General features: G+C 43.2%; 1 protein-coding gene across 1 annotated transcript in view; it reads left to right on the forward strand.

Annotated features, from left to right (window-relative positions):
* LOC134803603 (coiled-coil domain-containing protein 186) overlaps nucleotides 1–16,774 on the forward strand; it is a 36,959-nt gene that overhangs the window by 12,588 nt on the left and 7,597 nt on the right. Inside the window, exons 2-11 of the mRNA XM_063776405.1 lie at nucleotides 117–329; nucleotides 1,348–1,467; nucleotides 4,260–4,316; nucleotides 5,306–5,357; nucleotides 7,698–7,852; nucleotides 9,262–9,371; nucleotides 10,919–11,078; nucleotides 11,842–11,979; nucleotides 12,574–12,675; nucleotides 16,204–16,291. Of these exons, the coding sequence (XP_063632475.1) occupies nucleotides 117–329; nucleotides 1,348–1,467; nucleotides 4,260–4,316; nucleotides 5,306–5,357; nucleotides 7,698–7,852; nucleotides 9,262–9,371; nucleotides 10,919–11,078; nucleotides 11,842–11,979; nucleotides 12,574–12,675; nucleotides 16,204–16,291 (1,195 nt within the window). The remainder of the gene's footprint in view (nucleotides 1–116; nucleotides 330–1,347; nucleotides 1,468–4,259; nucleotides 4,317–5,305; nucleotides 5,358–7,697; nucleotides 7,853–9,261; nucleotides 9,372–10,918; nucleotides 11,079–11,841; nucleotides 11,980–12,573; nucleotides 12,676–16,203; nucleotides 16,292–16,774) is intronic.

Raw genomic sequence — 16,774 nt, forward strand, 5'->3', positions numbered from 1 at the left:
AAGGTGATCACGGTCCATATCCCGGTCGATATAAGTTTAGTGAAACTAACCATGTATCATTCAAAACTGTTACAAGTTTCATTGTCACAGACTCATTTTCAATTTCTTGTTTTCAGATGTCAAAGCGCGTAGAGCATGCAGAGCGCGAAAAGGACGCAGCCGTGATGCGCTACGCGAGCGTGGAGCGAGCCGCCATCGAGGCCCGCAAGCTGGCGGAGCAGGGGGCGGTGAAGGAGCGCGCGGCCACCGCGGAGGCCGAGCTGGCGGCCGGGAAGCTGAAGGCCGCCAGGGAGGATAAACTACGTGTCTGCCAGATGTATGATGACAAGGTATTGTAGTATCTTCTTCTTTGTCGTACCTATCCTCGACAGTCTTCACCAGTGCTGGCGGGTTGTTCCCTCTAGTTACCAGTGGTAACTAATGGGAATTTGTTTCTATATGACAACTTTTCTCACCTTTTACCACTGGTACTGGGGAAAAAAAAATTCCCAGTAGTTACCACCAAACCGAGTTTTTATAAACATAAACGGCTACACAATCGTTTTGATATCGAAATACTCCGGGCGTAATTTATGGCTACACAGGAGTGAGTCATCCTCACCCTCATGGTTTTAGTTTTAAGCTGAGTATATCAAACCAATCTGGACATATGGGATCCAGATATGGTCTTCTGCTAGCAAATCAAACATCCTCTGCCTTCAAAGAGCCCAAAATAATATTTTAAGGGTTTTGTGCGCTGCACCTTGGTTCACTCCACGTGAAATCCACGAATACCTAGAAATGCCGACTGTCCTTGAAGAGGCAAAACGCTATAATGATATCTACAAGGATCGCCTGATCATGCATCCAAATCCACTGACCATCCCATTACTTAAACCGGACTATGTCAGGCGACTTAAAAGAGCTGATGTGCTGGATATTTAATGGAGGGTAGGGCAATGGCCCTATCATTCTGGAAACGTCATATATATTTCCCTGATCCAATCTGATTATAGTCTTGCGACTGATTGCAGATGTTATATAAGAGAAAAAAAAAAGCTGAGTATTCAGCTGAAAAGTAAATCCAAGGAGTTGCTCTAAATTTTACCATCTGCTCTTATAACTCATGTTGTCAACCATGAAAAATAGCTTACCCTACAAATATTAAATAAAAAATATAAATTCCTCTGTTCTCCTTGCACCAATTTTACATATGTCTCTGTTTCGCCCGATGATTGACTGGTAGAGAATGCCATTAGGCATTAAGCCCGCCATTTGTACATTATTTTTATGTTCTGTGCAATAAAGTTTAAATTAATAAATAATTTGCACATTGTTAGTTTCCTAATTTATTCCTCCGGTTTGCAGTGCCACGAGCTGGCGAACAGCGAACGCGAGCTGGCGAAGGTTCGAGAGGAGGTGAAGGAACTGGAGGGGAGGCTCAAGTGGACGCAGAGCAAGCTTCGCATGGAGATGGACGCCTACAAGGTACAGTCACCTGCAATAATAAACGCCGGGGTGACTCAAGTTGTGCAACTTGTCAAACACCGCACGACGAAACGAAGGGGTCAGATAAAGGCGAGGTTTACCAGTGGAGACGTCGCAAAGGATGTAGACGTCTGTGCCAGGTACAGCGATGCGTGAGAGCTGAAGGCTGGAGTTACCTTGGCGTAGGTCGGCAAGCTCTTGGTCCTCTAGTTGTGCTTTAGCGAGGGCCTCGTAATCTTCTTCCAACGAGACGGCCTCGATCCGACATTGCCTCGGCTACAACGTTGTCCTCCCCTTTTACGTAGCGGATGTCCGTTGTAAACTGGCCAATAAACGATAGCTGGTTCAGTTGCGATGCCGGGAGTTTTTCTCTGGGATCGATGTGATCTTATTTGTAGAGCCATAAGAGCGAGTCACATATTTTTGCGGCGTTTGAAGAGTAGGTAACATACTATTGCAGGTAAGGGCCACCCCACATCTAGCGTCTTTCGAGCGTCGGCGTCTCGTCGGCGTCTACAACTCTATGGCCCAACGTCGACGCGACGTCGACGCGACGTCGACGCAACTGCGCAGCGACGTCATTTTCCATAGCGCTGACCGACGCCGACGCTCGAAAGACGCCAGATGTGGGGTGGCCCTAATTGTACGCAATATAAAGCATATACTGAGATACATAGACAGATAGATAGAATAGTCTTTTTTTATTGCGCACCTCTCATAAGAAAATAATATAAATAAAGACATGACAGACGGTCTTAACGCTAAATAGCGAATTGTTTCTAGACAACCTTTGGGTAGCGTAATCAATAATCATTACACCTTATAAAACAAAGTCCCCCGCCGCTGGCAGTTTGTGTGTATATATGTTCGCGATAAGCTCAAAAACTACTGAACGGATTTTTACGCGGTTTTCCCCTATCAATAGAGTGATTATTGAGGAAGGTTTAGGTGTATAATTTGTTAAGGTCTTGTGTAACCCGTGCGAAGCCGGGGCGGGTACTTGGGTAGCTAGTTATAGTTTATCCGTTTTGCTAATATCATGTAGGTGTAGGCCATAGTAAATGTATGGCGAACTTGATCTTAGAAATCGGACAGGCCATACAGTACCGCCTATACTATTTGTATAGCCTATTAGACGTGCGCGCCGGTCGAAAAAAATCGGGCGGCGGCGCGCCACGAAAAAATCCACGGCGGCGGCGTAACGCCGGCAGCGTGGGATTTTCAACTTTTCAATATACGTATAATGAGAAACCAAAATTTACTCTTAAATCCACACGGGAAAAATCTCAAAAAAACTGTGTTACATCGTTTTTTTGGTTTTTTGTAGAAATATCATGAAAAAAACATATGTCAGTATGTTGGACGTTGCCAGGATCGGTGTAAATAAAAAGATACGCCGCGTAATGAAAAGACGTCCAGTATTTTGGACGTTGCCGAGTATAGACTACCTACTTTATGTGCATAAGGTTTTTTTAGTCCAATTCATGTTTTTTTTTAATAAATATAGAATAATTGCATTTTTTAATTAGACATACACTTACTGATAATGTCAACTTATGTAATGAATTGAAGTAAAACCTATTATTTTTATATTTTTGGAATAACTTTATAGCTCGTAGGTGGTAAAATTTTACCAGACATTGACGTCATTTATTTAACATTAAATCAAACAGCGGGTTATCCTAGGTAGCAGTAACATCTAAGCAATGGTTTTTACAATAATGCATGCACTTTTATCAAAAGTTTACTAACACATTTCTTAAGAGAAATCGGGTCTGTCTCTTGATGAAAACAAATCCACACACAAACAGGAAACAAACACACACACACACACACCACATCCACAGGGAAACCTCCATAAAAATATTTTTTTTATCTATTTGGTTCATTACGTAATACGGCAAAAAGGACTTTTTAAAATGTTTTGAAACACCTAACATCAAAAACTACCAGAAAATTTAATAATTTTACTCTTCGCATACTAGGCAACGTCTAACATATTGGACTTAGCAAAAGTGCCGTGCATGTTGTCGATTACAACGGGCAAAATACTGGACATTACACTTTTTACACTTGTTTTACCCATAAACAAAAAACATTTTTATGTAAATCATATTGCCACGTAATAAACAGACCAGTTAGTAACCTATTACACGTTTTATTTTAACGCTGCTTAATACTGTCATATAAAAAAAATGAAATATGGGTAAAATGTCAGTCTGTCGGATGCTTCCTTGCAAGTTCTGCGTTCTGTAGGACTTTGACAAAAAGATTATGTTCACACTGGTTCCCAATATTTTCTTATATGAGCATACTTAAAATTAACATATCATTCAAGTAGTATTAGTAGTAGTAGTAGTTTCCTGGTAGTGTAACTACGTTACCAGAGGAAAGTAACGCTATGCTTTAATATTTGGTGCAGAATTTTTTTCTTGGGATGTCCATTATAGTGGACGTTATCGATTTGAGGGTTAAAATAAATCAAGCAATGAATTTAAAAAAAACGGAACAGTCGGAACGCTAAAGCTGGGCACGTCGCACGCGCTTTATGTCAATTGATTTTAAATTTGTACTCTTGATGCGGGCTTTGTCTCGGCGCGAATTTTAAACTACCGGCGGCGGCGGTGGCGCGCTGACTCCTTATGGCGGCGGCGCGCCGCCGCGGCGCGCACGTCTATAGCCTATACTAATAGTACAAAATAAACATCCACCCTCCAATGAGAGCTGAAGTAAGTCCGTTTAAATTAGAAATGCTATTAATTCTCATAGGTTCTAAAACATTGACGTTACAGGACAGCGCAGAGCGTGCGGAGAAGCTCGCGGCGCAGGTGGCGGAGCTGGAGGCGGCCGCCGCCGGCGCCTGCGACTCGCACGCCGCTAGACAGATGGGTCAGTTCATTCTCATTACAGTACGATATATACAGACACGTTACAGGACAGCGCAGAGCGTGTGGAGAGGCTCACGGCGCAGGTGGCGGAGCTGGAGGCGGCCGCCGCCGGCGCCTGCGACTCGCACGCCGCTAGACAGATGGGTCAGTTCATTCTCATTACAGTACGATATATACAGACACGTTACAGGACAGCGCAGAGCGTGTGGAGAGGCTCACGGCGCAGGTGGCGGAGCTGGAGGCGGCCGCCGCCGGCGCCTGCGACTCGCACGCCGCTAGACAGATGGGTCAGTTCATTCTCATTACAGTACGATATAGACAGACACGTTACAGGACAGCGCAGAGCGTGTGGAGAGGCTCACGGCGCAGGTGGCGGAGCTGGAGGCGGCCGCCGCCGGCGCCTGCGACTCGCACGCCGCTAGACAGATGGGTCAGTTCATTCTCATTACAGTACGATATAGACATACACGTTACAGGACAGCGCAGAGCGTGTGGAGAGGCTCACGGCGCAGGTGGCGGAGCTGGAGGCGGCCGCCGCCGGCGCCTGCGACTCGCACGCCGCTAGACAGATGGGTCAGTTCATTCTCATTACAGTACGATATAGACAGACACGTTACAGGACAGCGCAGAGCGTGTGGAGAGGCTCACGGCGCAGGTGGCGGAGCTGGAGGCGGCCGCCGCCGGCGCCTGCGACTCGCACGCCGCTAGACAGATGGGTCAGTTCATTCTCATTACAGTACGATATAGACAGACACGTTACAGGACAGCGCAGAGCGTGTGGAGAGGCTCACGGCGCAGGTGGCGGAGCTGGAGGCGGCCGCCGCCGGCGCCTGCGACTCGCACGCCGCTAGACAGATGGGTCAGTTCATTCTCATTACAGTACGATATAGACAGACACGTTACAGGACAGCGCAGAGCGTGTGGAGAGGCTCACGGCGCAGGTGGCGGAGCAGGAGGCGGCCGCCGCCGGCGCCTGCGACTCGCACGCCGCTAGACAGATGGGTCAGTTCATTCTCATTACAGTACGATATAGACAGACACGTTACAGGACAGCGCAGAGCGTGTGGAGAGGCTCACGGCGCAGGTGGCGGAGCTGGAGGCGGCCGCCGCCGGCGCCTGCGACTCGCACGCCGCTAGACAGATGGGTCAGTTCATTCTCATTACAGTACGATATAGACAGACACGTTACAGGACAGCGCAAGCGTGTGGAGAGGCTCACGGCGCAGGTGGCGGAGCTGGAGGCGGCCGCCGCCGGCGCCTGCGACTCGCACGCCGCTAGACAGATGGGTCAGTTCATTCTCATTACAGTACGATATATACAGACACGTTACAGGACAGCGCAGAGCGTGTGGAGAGGCTCACGGCGCAGGTGGCGGAGCTGGAGGCGGCCGCCGCCGGCGCCTGCGACTCGCACGCCGCTAGACAGATGGGTCAGTTCATTCTCATTACAGTACGATATAGACAGACACGTTACAGGACAGCGCAGAGCGTGTGGAGAGGCTCACGGCGCAGGTGGCGGAGCTGGAGGCGGCCGCCGCCGGCGCCTGCGACTCGCACGCCGCTAGACAGATGGGTCAGTTCATTCTCATTACAGTACGATATATACAGACACGTTACAGGACAGCGCAGAGCGTGTGGAGAGGCTCACGGCGCAGGTGGCGGAGCTGGAGGCGGCCGCCGCCGGCGCCTGCGACTCGCACGCCGCTAGACAGATGGGTCAGTTCATTCTCATTACAGTACAATATAGACAGACACGTTACAGGACAGCGCAGAGCGTGCGGTGAGGCTGACGGCGCAGGTGGCGGAGCTGGAGGCGGCCGCCGCCGGCGCCTGCGACTCGCACGCCGCTAGACAGATGGGTCAGTTCATTCTCATTACAGTACGATATAGACAGACACGTTACAGGACAGCGCAGAGCGTGTGGAGAGGCTCACGGCGCAGGTGGCGGAGCTGGAGGCGGCCGCCGCCGGCGCCTGCGACTCGCACGCCGCTAGACAGATGGGTCAGTTCATTCTCATTACAGTACAATATAGACAGACACGTTACAGGACAGCGCAGAGCGTGCGGTGAGGCTGACGGCGCAGGTGGCGGAGCTGGAGGCGGCCGCCGCCGGCGCCTGCGACTCGCACGCCGCTAGACAGATGGGTCAGTTCATTCTCATTACAGTACGATATATACAGACACGTTACAGGACAGCGCAGAGCGTGTGGAGAGGCTCACGGCGCAGGTGGCGGAGCTGGAGGCGGCCGCCGCCGGCGCCTGCGACTCGCACGCCGCTAGACAGATGGGTCAGTTCATTCTCATTACAGTACGATATAAATACAGTAATAGGCTTGTTGACACATGTTGAATTTTATAACACTTTTATAACTTTATAACTGGTGACTTTCTGGTGGAGAGTAGCTGAATTCATGGACTAAAACCTAATTTTAAAATATCTACACACTTGATTTATAAATCAGCTCTACCCAGCCAAGCATTCAGCCGCTTTGTGGCCAACCACAGCAACTTCTCGATCACCATCCACCTCGATGGAACCGTAGAATTACAACGTATTTCCGTTTCCTATTTTATTTAGTTTCTTAATCTTATTAATTTAACTTTAAGTCTACACATGTGGTGTGTGCCTATAATTAGCTGTGCATTAAACTTAAGACATATATCGAATGTACCTATACCTAACAATGTATCATTGTAACCGCTGTTGGCAGACCTATTCAATAAAATAAAAATAAAATAACTAAATCTGGTTATATAGATAGAAAATTAGCAATTTATCACAATACATCGGAAACTTAACAAATATATGGGAATAATAATAAAATACAAGAAAAAGTTAAAAAAAAATAGGAAAAAAAATAATGGTACCATTCGATTCCTTACATTTTATTAAAAAAATATTGTATAGCAACAATATACATAAACGCAATAATTCACCGACAAAATCGCAATTTCCTTGTTTTCCATACATCGAAACGGCTTCTAACGTTACATGGTGACGTCACGATGTATTACCATTTTGTTAGAAGCGTTTCGTCAGTAAAGTGCGGGTGCCAGACTTTGACCATCATTTGTGACTTTTGTGTTGCTTTAAGACAATGGATCCCATACAGACATTTGATCCTCAAAACAAACCTGATCGACTGATACCATTCATAAAAAAATGTCAAATACCCTATTCTCATTCTAATTCTTGCCTTATAGGGAAAGGGTGATCATTCCACAGACGAATTGCCTGACGATATCTTACACACGCGGGAAACATATTTGACAAACAAATGTTGAATAGTTTTGACAGTGCGTTGATATTTCTGAAGGTTTAACCAATTATTTATATTTCAGAGACCGAGTTGAAGGAAAGCATGGCAGCTCTGATCCTGTGTCGTCACGAGCGCGAGTCGCTGGAGCGGCGTCTCGCTCACACCACCCAACAACTCGACAGCACCGTGAAGGAGCGAGATGCGGCTGTCGCCAGTAATACCAGTAACTTGGCTGAGGTAAAATCAAAGATACGACTTTTACTCATTTTGTATTGTGTCATCATAGATACGAAATTTAATAATTGGCCAAGCACGAAGTCAAGACTACGGTGTTCAGAGCACCGTTCCCTTTCTCTATACGCCTTACTAACTCTATGTGCTCTATTGTGAAAAAAAAACACAACGACAGTGAAGAACGGAATTCTCAATTTGAATTTTTTCAGATAAACTGCAATAATATAGACGGTCAAGCTAATCTTGTCAGTAAAAAAAGGCGCGAAATTCAAATTTTCTATGGGACGATATCCCTTCGCGCCTACATTTTTCAAATTTGCCGCCTTTTTCTACTGACAAGATCTGCTTGACCAAGTATAAATATGATTCTTACTGGGCACATTGAGATAGTCAATTGGTTGGAAAGCCCGTTCGAAATTTAAACTTATTTGCAATATAATAAGGTTGTATTTTGTAGATCTCTCTCATACTTATAGTAGGCTATTCAGAAGAAAAAAAAATATCCCACAAAAATAAGCAAGCAGAATTAAACTTTGTATCAAAGACATAAGTCATAAATTTCAATGCCAAAGTTTTAACTAAGGATCTTTCTCGCTAAAACTACTTCCTAATATGAAATGACCAGTGTAAGCATCAGTTAGCTAGCCCTTAGCAACCAAAGATCAGGCTGCAGTTGAAAAACTAATAAAGATAAAGTTAAGCTGATAATTTTCCCGCCGTCTCCATGCTTCTTTAAGTTGGGTATTGACTGGTCAGCTGCCTGTTACCTATAGTTTTCGCGAAAATCGCCAGGACAGAGGTGAAAATTTTTGTATGAAAACTTGCAACTTTAAATGCATTTTTTATCGAAACTATTGCACTCTAAAATGAAGTCAAAATCAGTCCATCGACTCAATTTTTTGCAAGCTTTCTAATGGTACCCCACACGATTCTTACAAATAAAAAAAAATTCAAGCTACCCCTCTCAACCCCCTAAATTTCCCCCTAAAATCAGAAATAAGCAGTTTTGACTTATTCACAGTGTTAGTGATGGTACTTGCCATAACTATTCCAAATTTTAGGTACCTACATCAAACGGTCTTTGAGAAAAACGCATTTAACCGATTTGCAAGACCGAAGTGATCCCATAAGAGCACCGTGAACAAAGTTTTGTAGAGTGCTCTAAAAATTAATATTTCGGTTCTCTCGGGAGTTGTATAATGAATATTTCAAGTCGGCAGCGCTTATTCAACCTGTAAGTCGAGACACCTTTTTGGAGTGGTAAATTAAAAAAAAGTATAGGTACGTATGACTTGATTTATGAACGTTTTTCACCAAGCAGTCGCCACCTTTATACAGCAAGACATAACAAGCTTACAAAAATTGTCGATTTCACAGTTGGGTATCGGATTTAACGATGAATGTTATTTCAGATCGAGAGGCTGAAAGCTCATAACGCGCGGCTAGAAGAGGAGGCGGCGGAGCTAGCGGCTCTAAGGGCGCAAGCCGCACTCGCCGATACGCTCAGTGCACAACTCCACAGGTATAGTGGTGTCGTTTAGTGTTATTCTAAGTAGAGATACCCCGAATAGTGAGTTTGGCCGAATACCGAATATTCGGCCCCTCTCTCGGCCGAATACCGAATATTCGGCATGACATGAGAACATTTTGAGTCACAATTATTATGAAAACTGTTCGCCAATAAAGCACAACGTTTGCTAAGATATATTTTTATGTTGAGCAGAATTAATGAATTTAGTTAAAGTCAATCAAATCAGACCCATGATATAAATAAAATATTTACTAATATTTAGTAATCATCAAATGCTCAAAAACGTGCCTTCGTATTTAACTACTTTCCAAGAATACATTTTAAATGTTAAATATACCTAGTTTTTGGTTATTTTTTTGTGTAATTTTTCATTTTAGGTAGGTGCAACAGATATTCGGTATTCGGCCGAATAATAGCCAACATTCGGCCGAATACCGAATATTCGGCAAAGTGGCCGAATAGGCCGAATACCGAATAGTTACCGAATGTTCGTGGCATCTCTAATTCTGAGCCTGTCCCGTTCATAGTTACTTTCACGTTTCCCTATAGCAGTGGTTCCTGAAGTTGACTAGGCTGCGACCCACCCAACTCTTGGCCGTGGGCCCTTACAGACGAGCGACAGTACGCCAGCGACCGCCCGCGACCACAATCGGCGATCATCGGCGACCGTCGCCAGCTGCGGCTGGCCGTCGCCGATACGCCGCGGCGATCGCTGATGTCGCAGCGCGCACTCGTCGATGTGTAGTCTACTACATACACACATCACACACACACACATCGACGACTGCGCGCTGCGACACGATAGCGATCGTCGCGGCGTATCGGCGACAGTCGCCGATGACCGCCGATTGCTGTCGCGGGCGGTCGCTGGCGTACTGTCGCTCGGCTGTAAGGGCCCTTAAAAGGGACATAAAATATTATTGGCAACACTCAGATTTCCTACTAGTTTCAGATTCAGGAATTGTTAGTTAACCCTGTGACCGCCACAAACGTCGCGCCGCGCATGAGAGGCGTGGCATTCATAGTTAATAATTAGTATAAGGATAAAGTATACCTACGAATTAATTCTTGATTGTAATTATAAATTAAAAATTTAAATTATGAATTTGTAATTGTAATTATAACAAACTAACTTGAACAATATTTTTCCCTGTATGTATAATTTATTACAAATCTCTGAATATTGAATTGTAAAAATATAATAAAAAAATAAAATAAAATACTTATATGAATTAGCTATAGGTATAGTTATAGTTATTGTAAAAATAACAACTATGTACCAATTATAATATGTATCTGGTATTAAACCTGAATCACTCCGTTTGGAAGGAGCGGTTCCTCCTAACACAAGTATTGCTATACTTAACAGGAGGTATCCACCACAAATTATTGTATAAATCCACCTAGATACCAAATAAATAATTTTGAAATAATTTTTTTGAATAATTTTGAATTTTTGAATAATTATATACTTTCTATTATTAATTGTATAACTTTCGTTTTTCTTGTAATATAACCTAATAATATCATTTTGATAGGGAAACGGAACGAGCAGCCGCCGCGGAAGAAGCCCTAGGCCGCGAGCGAGCGCGGGCAGAGACGTGCGCGCGACGCGAGGCAGCCGCGCTAGAACATGCGGCCAGACTGACGGCGCAACATGTTGCCATACAGCAGCAGAGACAACACACCGACGATCAGGTATATTTCATTCACTTTTACATTTCAAAGAAGATACTTTAACATTATTCGTTTCATGCAAAAAAATCTAAATTCATTAAAAAAAATGTATAAAATCAATAAAGCAAAGACGCTTTCCATATAGATTTTCGTACATCAGTTGGATTCGTTTTGGCGCAGCGAAAATTTGTCTTCAAACAACGCTGAACGGAGCACCAGCACAATCACGTTACCGGGTTGCGGGGTGATTTGATTACATTTTTTGGTGGCCCATGAGGGGACTGAGCAAATTATAAATTATCAACATTGTTGTTAAAGTTAATTTTTCTGCAACTACTCAGAAATCATTTATTGTGGCGTTCAAAGGGTTAAAGGAATGCGTACATTTCGAAATTACCCTGTCATCATCATCTTCCTCGCGTTATCCCGGCATTTTGCCACGGCTCATGGGAGCCTGAGGTCCGCTTGACAACTAATCCCGAGAATTGGCGTAGACACTAGTTTTTACGAAAGCGATTGCCATCTGACCTTCCAACCCAGAGGGTAAAATAGGCCTTATTGGGATTAGTCCGGTTTCCTCACGATGTTTTCCTTCACCGAAAAGCGACTGGCTAATATCAAATGATATTTCGTACATAAGTTCCGGAAAACTGATTGGTACGAGCCGGAGTTTGAACCCGCGACCTCCAGATTGAAAGTCGCATGCTCTTACCGCTAGGCCACCAGCGCTTTATGAAATTACCCTGTATGTGTAGATAAAATTAAAAAATCCTATTGTTTCCAGGCCTCTGCATTAAGTGCAGATAACTCTGCACTTCGCGAACGCATCTCAGAGCTTGAAGTAGAAGTGGGTAAACTGCAGACTTCGCTCGCAGAGGAGGTGGAAAGGAGACACAAGGAGAGCCGGGTGCTCGCGAGAAAGGTAGGAAAAGAAAAATAATATATTTTATTTTGTAGGCTCAGTGGTTTCAGAATTTTCATCTAGTTTCTTAAATAACTAAATTGCACCAAATTTCAACTCAATCGGTCCAAGAATTTCGGAGTACATTAGCTGTAACAGACAGACAGACACTTTGGGTCAGTTGTCAGTTGCACCACTTGCACCAATCATAATCGACGGGCTGATCAAAGGCAATCAGCTGTGAACTATGAAATTTAGCGAACGTTTTAACGGTGACGGACGGTTGGATCCGATGGATGAGAACTGTTTTGAAGTTTGTTACAAAACACTGAATTTTCCATGAGTAAATTGACTGGTAAAGAGTAACCTTCTTTACCAGTCAATTTACTCATGTATGGTGTACGATAGGTTTGCTTTTGTGTCATATAAATTAAAGTAAATAGAGTTAGACCAAGAAAAGTCTGAAGCGATTTTGGTAGCCCACGCAGTGCAAGTGTTATTTTAAACGTCAAATTTCTATGAAATGATGACGTTTAAATAACACTTGCACTGCGTGGGCTACCAAAATCGCTGCAGACTTTTCGTGGTCTAACACTAAATAAAATGTTTGTTTAGGTGGCGGAGTTACAAGAGGAGGCGGCGGAGGCGGCCAAACAGCTCGAGTGGGAGAAGGGCGAGAACGGCGTGCTCAAGAAGAAACACGCCAGCCAGGTCAAGGTACGTTTCCCTAGTAAAAACTATTTTAAAATACTGATGTGCCGGAAGAAACTTTCCAAAATTGCGAAATTTTCCACACAGGAATGTTTCAGTAACTTCTCCCATTTTTGTACGGATTGAAAGCTTCCGAAACATAAAATTGAAATTTCTTATATCTCTGTGTTTTCAAGAAATTTCCGAGAATTTTTCCAACTCTTTGGAAACTTTCCGCAACTTGCACATCCGTATTTTAAAATAATTTGACTAAGAAACAATTTTGCTTTTACTCTATTCATTTATAAATAAGGGTTTCTAGTTGACTACGGAGCCCTAAAAAGGGCCTTGTAGCGTCCTGCCCTGCCTACTTAGCCGGCGGTCCTGGGTTCGAAGGTTTCGAAACCCAGCAAGGGCATTTATTTCTGTTTTTCACAAATGTGACTTAGTTATTTAATTATTGATCATTACATGTATATGTAACAACATACAAAAATAAATTTTCACCACACCAGCTCGGAAAGGCTTACTTTGCGCTTCAAAAACTGATAGCAAAGTTGCATTTTATTCACATGTGAGGCAAAGTAATGAAATGCAATTTTTGAGTTGTTTTCTTATGTCTGCTGGTAGAATTGACTTTTAAATGAAAATTTTGGATGATAAATGTTTAATAACATTCATTTGGATTTGATTTGGTTTGATTTTGTTTGATATTTTACGTTTAATATTTGGTTCGGGTTGGTGTGGTGAAAAATTTTGTGTTACACTCGGGGGCAAATTTTGTTTAACCCTCGTGCTTCGAAACCCTCGCAACGCTCAAGATTCCATTTTTCGAACCACTCGCTACGCTCGTGATTCAATTTTGGAATCTTTCGCTTGCCCGGGTATCAATATTAGCACGAGCGGTTAAACAACAACTTTGCCCCCTTGTAAAACAAATAACTATTGTAAAGCCTGACAACAGTTTATTTGACCCTCGCCATTTTGCGGATTTTCAATGGTACTAATTTCTTTTACTGGCAACAAGTACTCTTTGACAACGAACGTTGGATGTCATCGAATGTCACCGATGTAAACAAACGGAAAATATCTACGAATATATTCAAATATAAACGGTTTTATTACAAAAATGCAAAAAAAAAATACCAGAGATGCGGATAAATTGTAGTGAATGCAATCAAATACTTACAGCTTAAAAAAGACGAAGGATTACATAGCATTCCAAATATTCCAATAAACAATGTTTTGAAGTTGGTTGTTGACATGACCGGTATTGACATTTTATAGTGCGGTTTTATTGAACTGGTTAGTTGTTTGGTTTAAACTTTAATATTTCATTTAAGGTTTATGTAGATCGACGATAAAAATCCTATAATCGAATTGGAAACTGAACGTTTTATAATCGAGGTTGGTGGTTGAAAGCGACACAACATCTGATGAAAATCAGACTTCGTCAGAGTCAGAAAACGAAGAATATATATATATATTGAATATTTAGAATCAGATTTTGAGGAATAGGTAAATTGAAAGAACCGAATTCTCTGTAAGCAATGTTTTGACATTATACGAGTATCAACATGAAGCCAATGCCCACTACTCCGACTATACATGACCAGGGGTGCGAAACTCCTGACTTCGGTCAAACTCGGCTCCGCTCGGCTCAGCATTGCTCCGAGCAATTATTAGGGTTGGCACCACTTGACTTCCTTTTGCGTGCACGACCACAGATAAGATAATCACTTGATTTTTGACAACCCTAAATAGCCGAAAGGGATAGTGCCATATATTAGAAAGAGACATCATGATTCGACCCTGAACCGCTGTCAAACTTCGTTTTTGTAGGAAGTTTCCTTTCTGTACGATAGTACTATTAATTATTCTGTGACATGACGTACGCACATTATTGCCATACGTAAGCTGTTTGCAGCGACACTATCTCAGGGTTAAATAAACTGTTGTCAGGCTTTAAGTACCTTACATTTCATTTGTAACATAATTATATTTTAATATAGTAATAAAAATCATAACAATCATAATACATAGGCAAAAGGGTACAGTCACCTGCAATAATATGTAACTCTTCGAAGGCCGCAAAAATATGTGACACGCTCTTATGGCTCTACAAATAAGATCGAGTCAGATGTTTTTGCGGCCTTCGTTGTGTAACATATTATTGCAGGTGACTGTACATAGGTAGGGTAGAAAAGGGGTTTCAGTCGATGTGTGGAAGGGCGGCGCCGTCGTCGAACCCAAGCCACCTGGCAGTGGACTTTAACCGGTGGCGTGTGCCTCGGATGCACATGCTGGTGGCGCGTATAACGGCGATACTGATCTCACAAGTCTCACAACACAACCCTTGTTGAGCTTACCGTGGGCAGGGGTGCGAAACTCCTGAGATCGGTCAAACTCGGCTCCGCTCGGCTCAGCATTGCTCCGAGCAATTATTAGGGTTGGCACCACTTGACTTCCTTGTGCGTGCACAACCACAGATAAGATAATCACTTGAATTTTGACAACCCTAAATAGCCGAAAGGGATAGTGCCATATATTAGAAAGGGATAGCATGATTCGACCCTGAACCGCTGTCAAACTTCGGTTTTGTAGGAAGTTTCCTTTCTGTACGGCAGTACTATTATTTATTCTGTGCCGTGGGACTATAGTTCGTATTTTAGCATTAGAAAAAAAGGTAAACAATCTTGACGTGTCTTTATATTGAAAAACACTTTTGAAAAATAGTCACGGCAAATATTGTAACAATTATGAACCATATACGACTATTTACATTACTTTGCTTTCATAAGTTATAGTTACTGATTTTTTATAACACGTATTTCAATTAAAAGACACGTCAAATTTACGTAGTCGTTTTCTAATGCTAAAAAAAAAAAAAAAAACGAAGTATAGGTCGATTAAGACAAGAGTGCTCACTCCATACATCAGTTTTGGTACCAAAAATATTAGTATTTTCATAGTCGACATCTAGCATCGAGTAGCGGAATTATCAGTACTTTAAGTAGCAGTAGTACTGTCAAGTGACAATAGATGTAGCACCGACCGGAAACTCTAATGCTCAACAATATAAGACTTACCAAAGAGAATAAAGTCTATAGAGACGGATTGTCAAAGTAAATTATGTAGCCACTGTAAATTTACTGCCATCTTTCGACAGAACATAAAACTGTTAGAACGCCATTTGACTTTGATCCTTATTCTTTAAGTGATATGTGTTAACTTTTTAAATATTAATATTCACGCCATCTACTCGAGCATAGGCTGAAGGTCGTGGCGCCATCGCTCGAAAACATGGAACCATACCTTTGGCCTATAGTCGAATAGATGGCGTGAATATTAATATTTAAAAAGTTAACACATATTTGTTAAAGAATAAGGATCAAAGTCAAATGGCGTTCAAACAGGTTTAATCTTCTGTCGAAAGATGGCAGTAAATGAACTGTAGCTACATAATTTACCATGACAGTAACTCTCTTCTTCAAATCCTCTTTGGACTTACTATATTTCTCTATGGTAATATTTATGTAATGTAATATGTCTTAGGAGCTGAACCGCGAATTGGCGCGCGCGCTGAAACGCGTGGAGGCGTTAGAAGCCAAGCAGCCTCCCACGCAGCCCTCCACACGCACAGGTAATACATCACACGCCACCTACTTACCCTCTTAACAAGTGAACGGCACTTGCACCATCCCGCCAATCCGGGGTTAACCGGTTAAACCTGGAGTTACCATGGTTACCAGCACAATTTGACACTGGGTTAACGGTTTAACGGGTTAGTGGGATGGTGCAAGTGGCGCTTAGGCTGCGTTTCCACCGGAGATGTAGAGGATGCGTAATTCACTCACTTCATTCGCCTACCCCGCTCAGCGTGCACTGATTCTATTGGTTCTTAACAAACACTCCTCTCGCTACGCATTCTTATACAACTCTGGTGGAAACGCAGCCTTAGAGAGCTGCACTTTTATTTAATTTGTTCTCGTTTTATACCTAAAGGCTCCTCTTCACGTTGGGCCAACGCCAACGAGGGGCGCATTTATGCGTTCGAGGGAGCAAGTGATATTGCTATCTCATTCTACCGCATGGCTGCGTCCCTCGTTGGCGTTGGCCCAACGTG

This window comes from Cydia splendana, chromosome 26, assembly GCF_910591565.1.
Source record: "Cydia splendana chromosome 26, ilCydSple1.2, whole genome shotgun sequence".
Lineage (NCBI taxonomy): Eukaryota > Metazoa > Arthropoda > Insecta > Lepidoptera > Tortricidae > Cydia > Cydia splendana.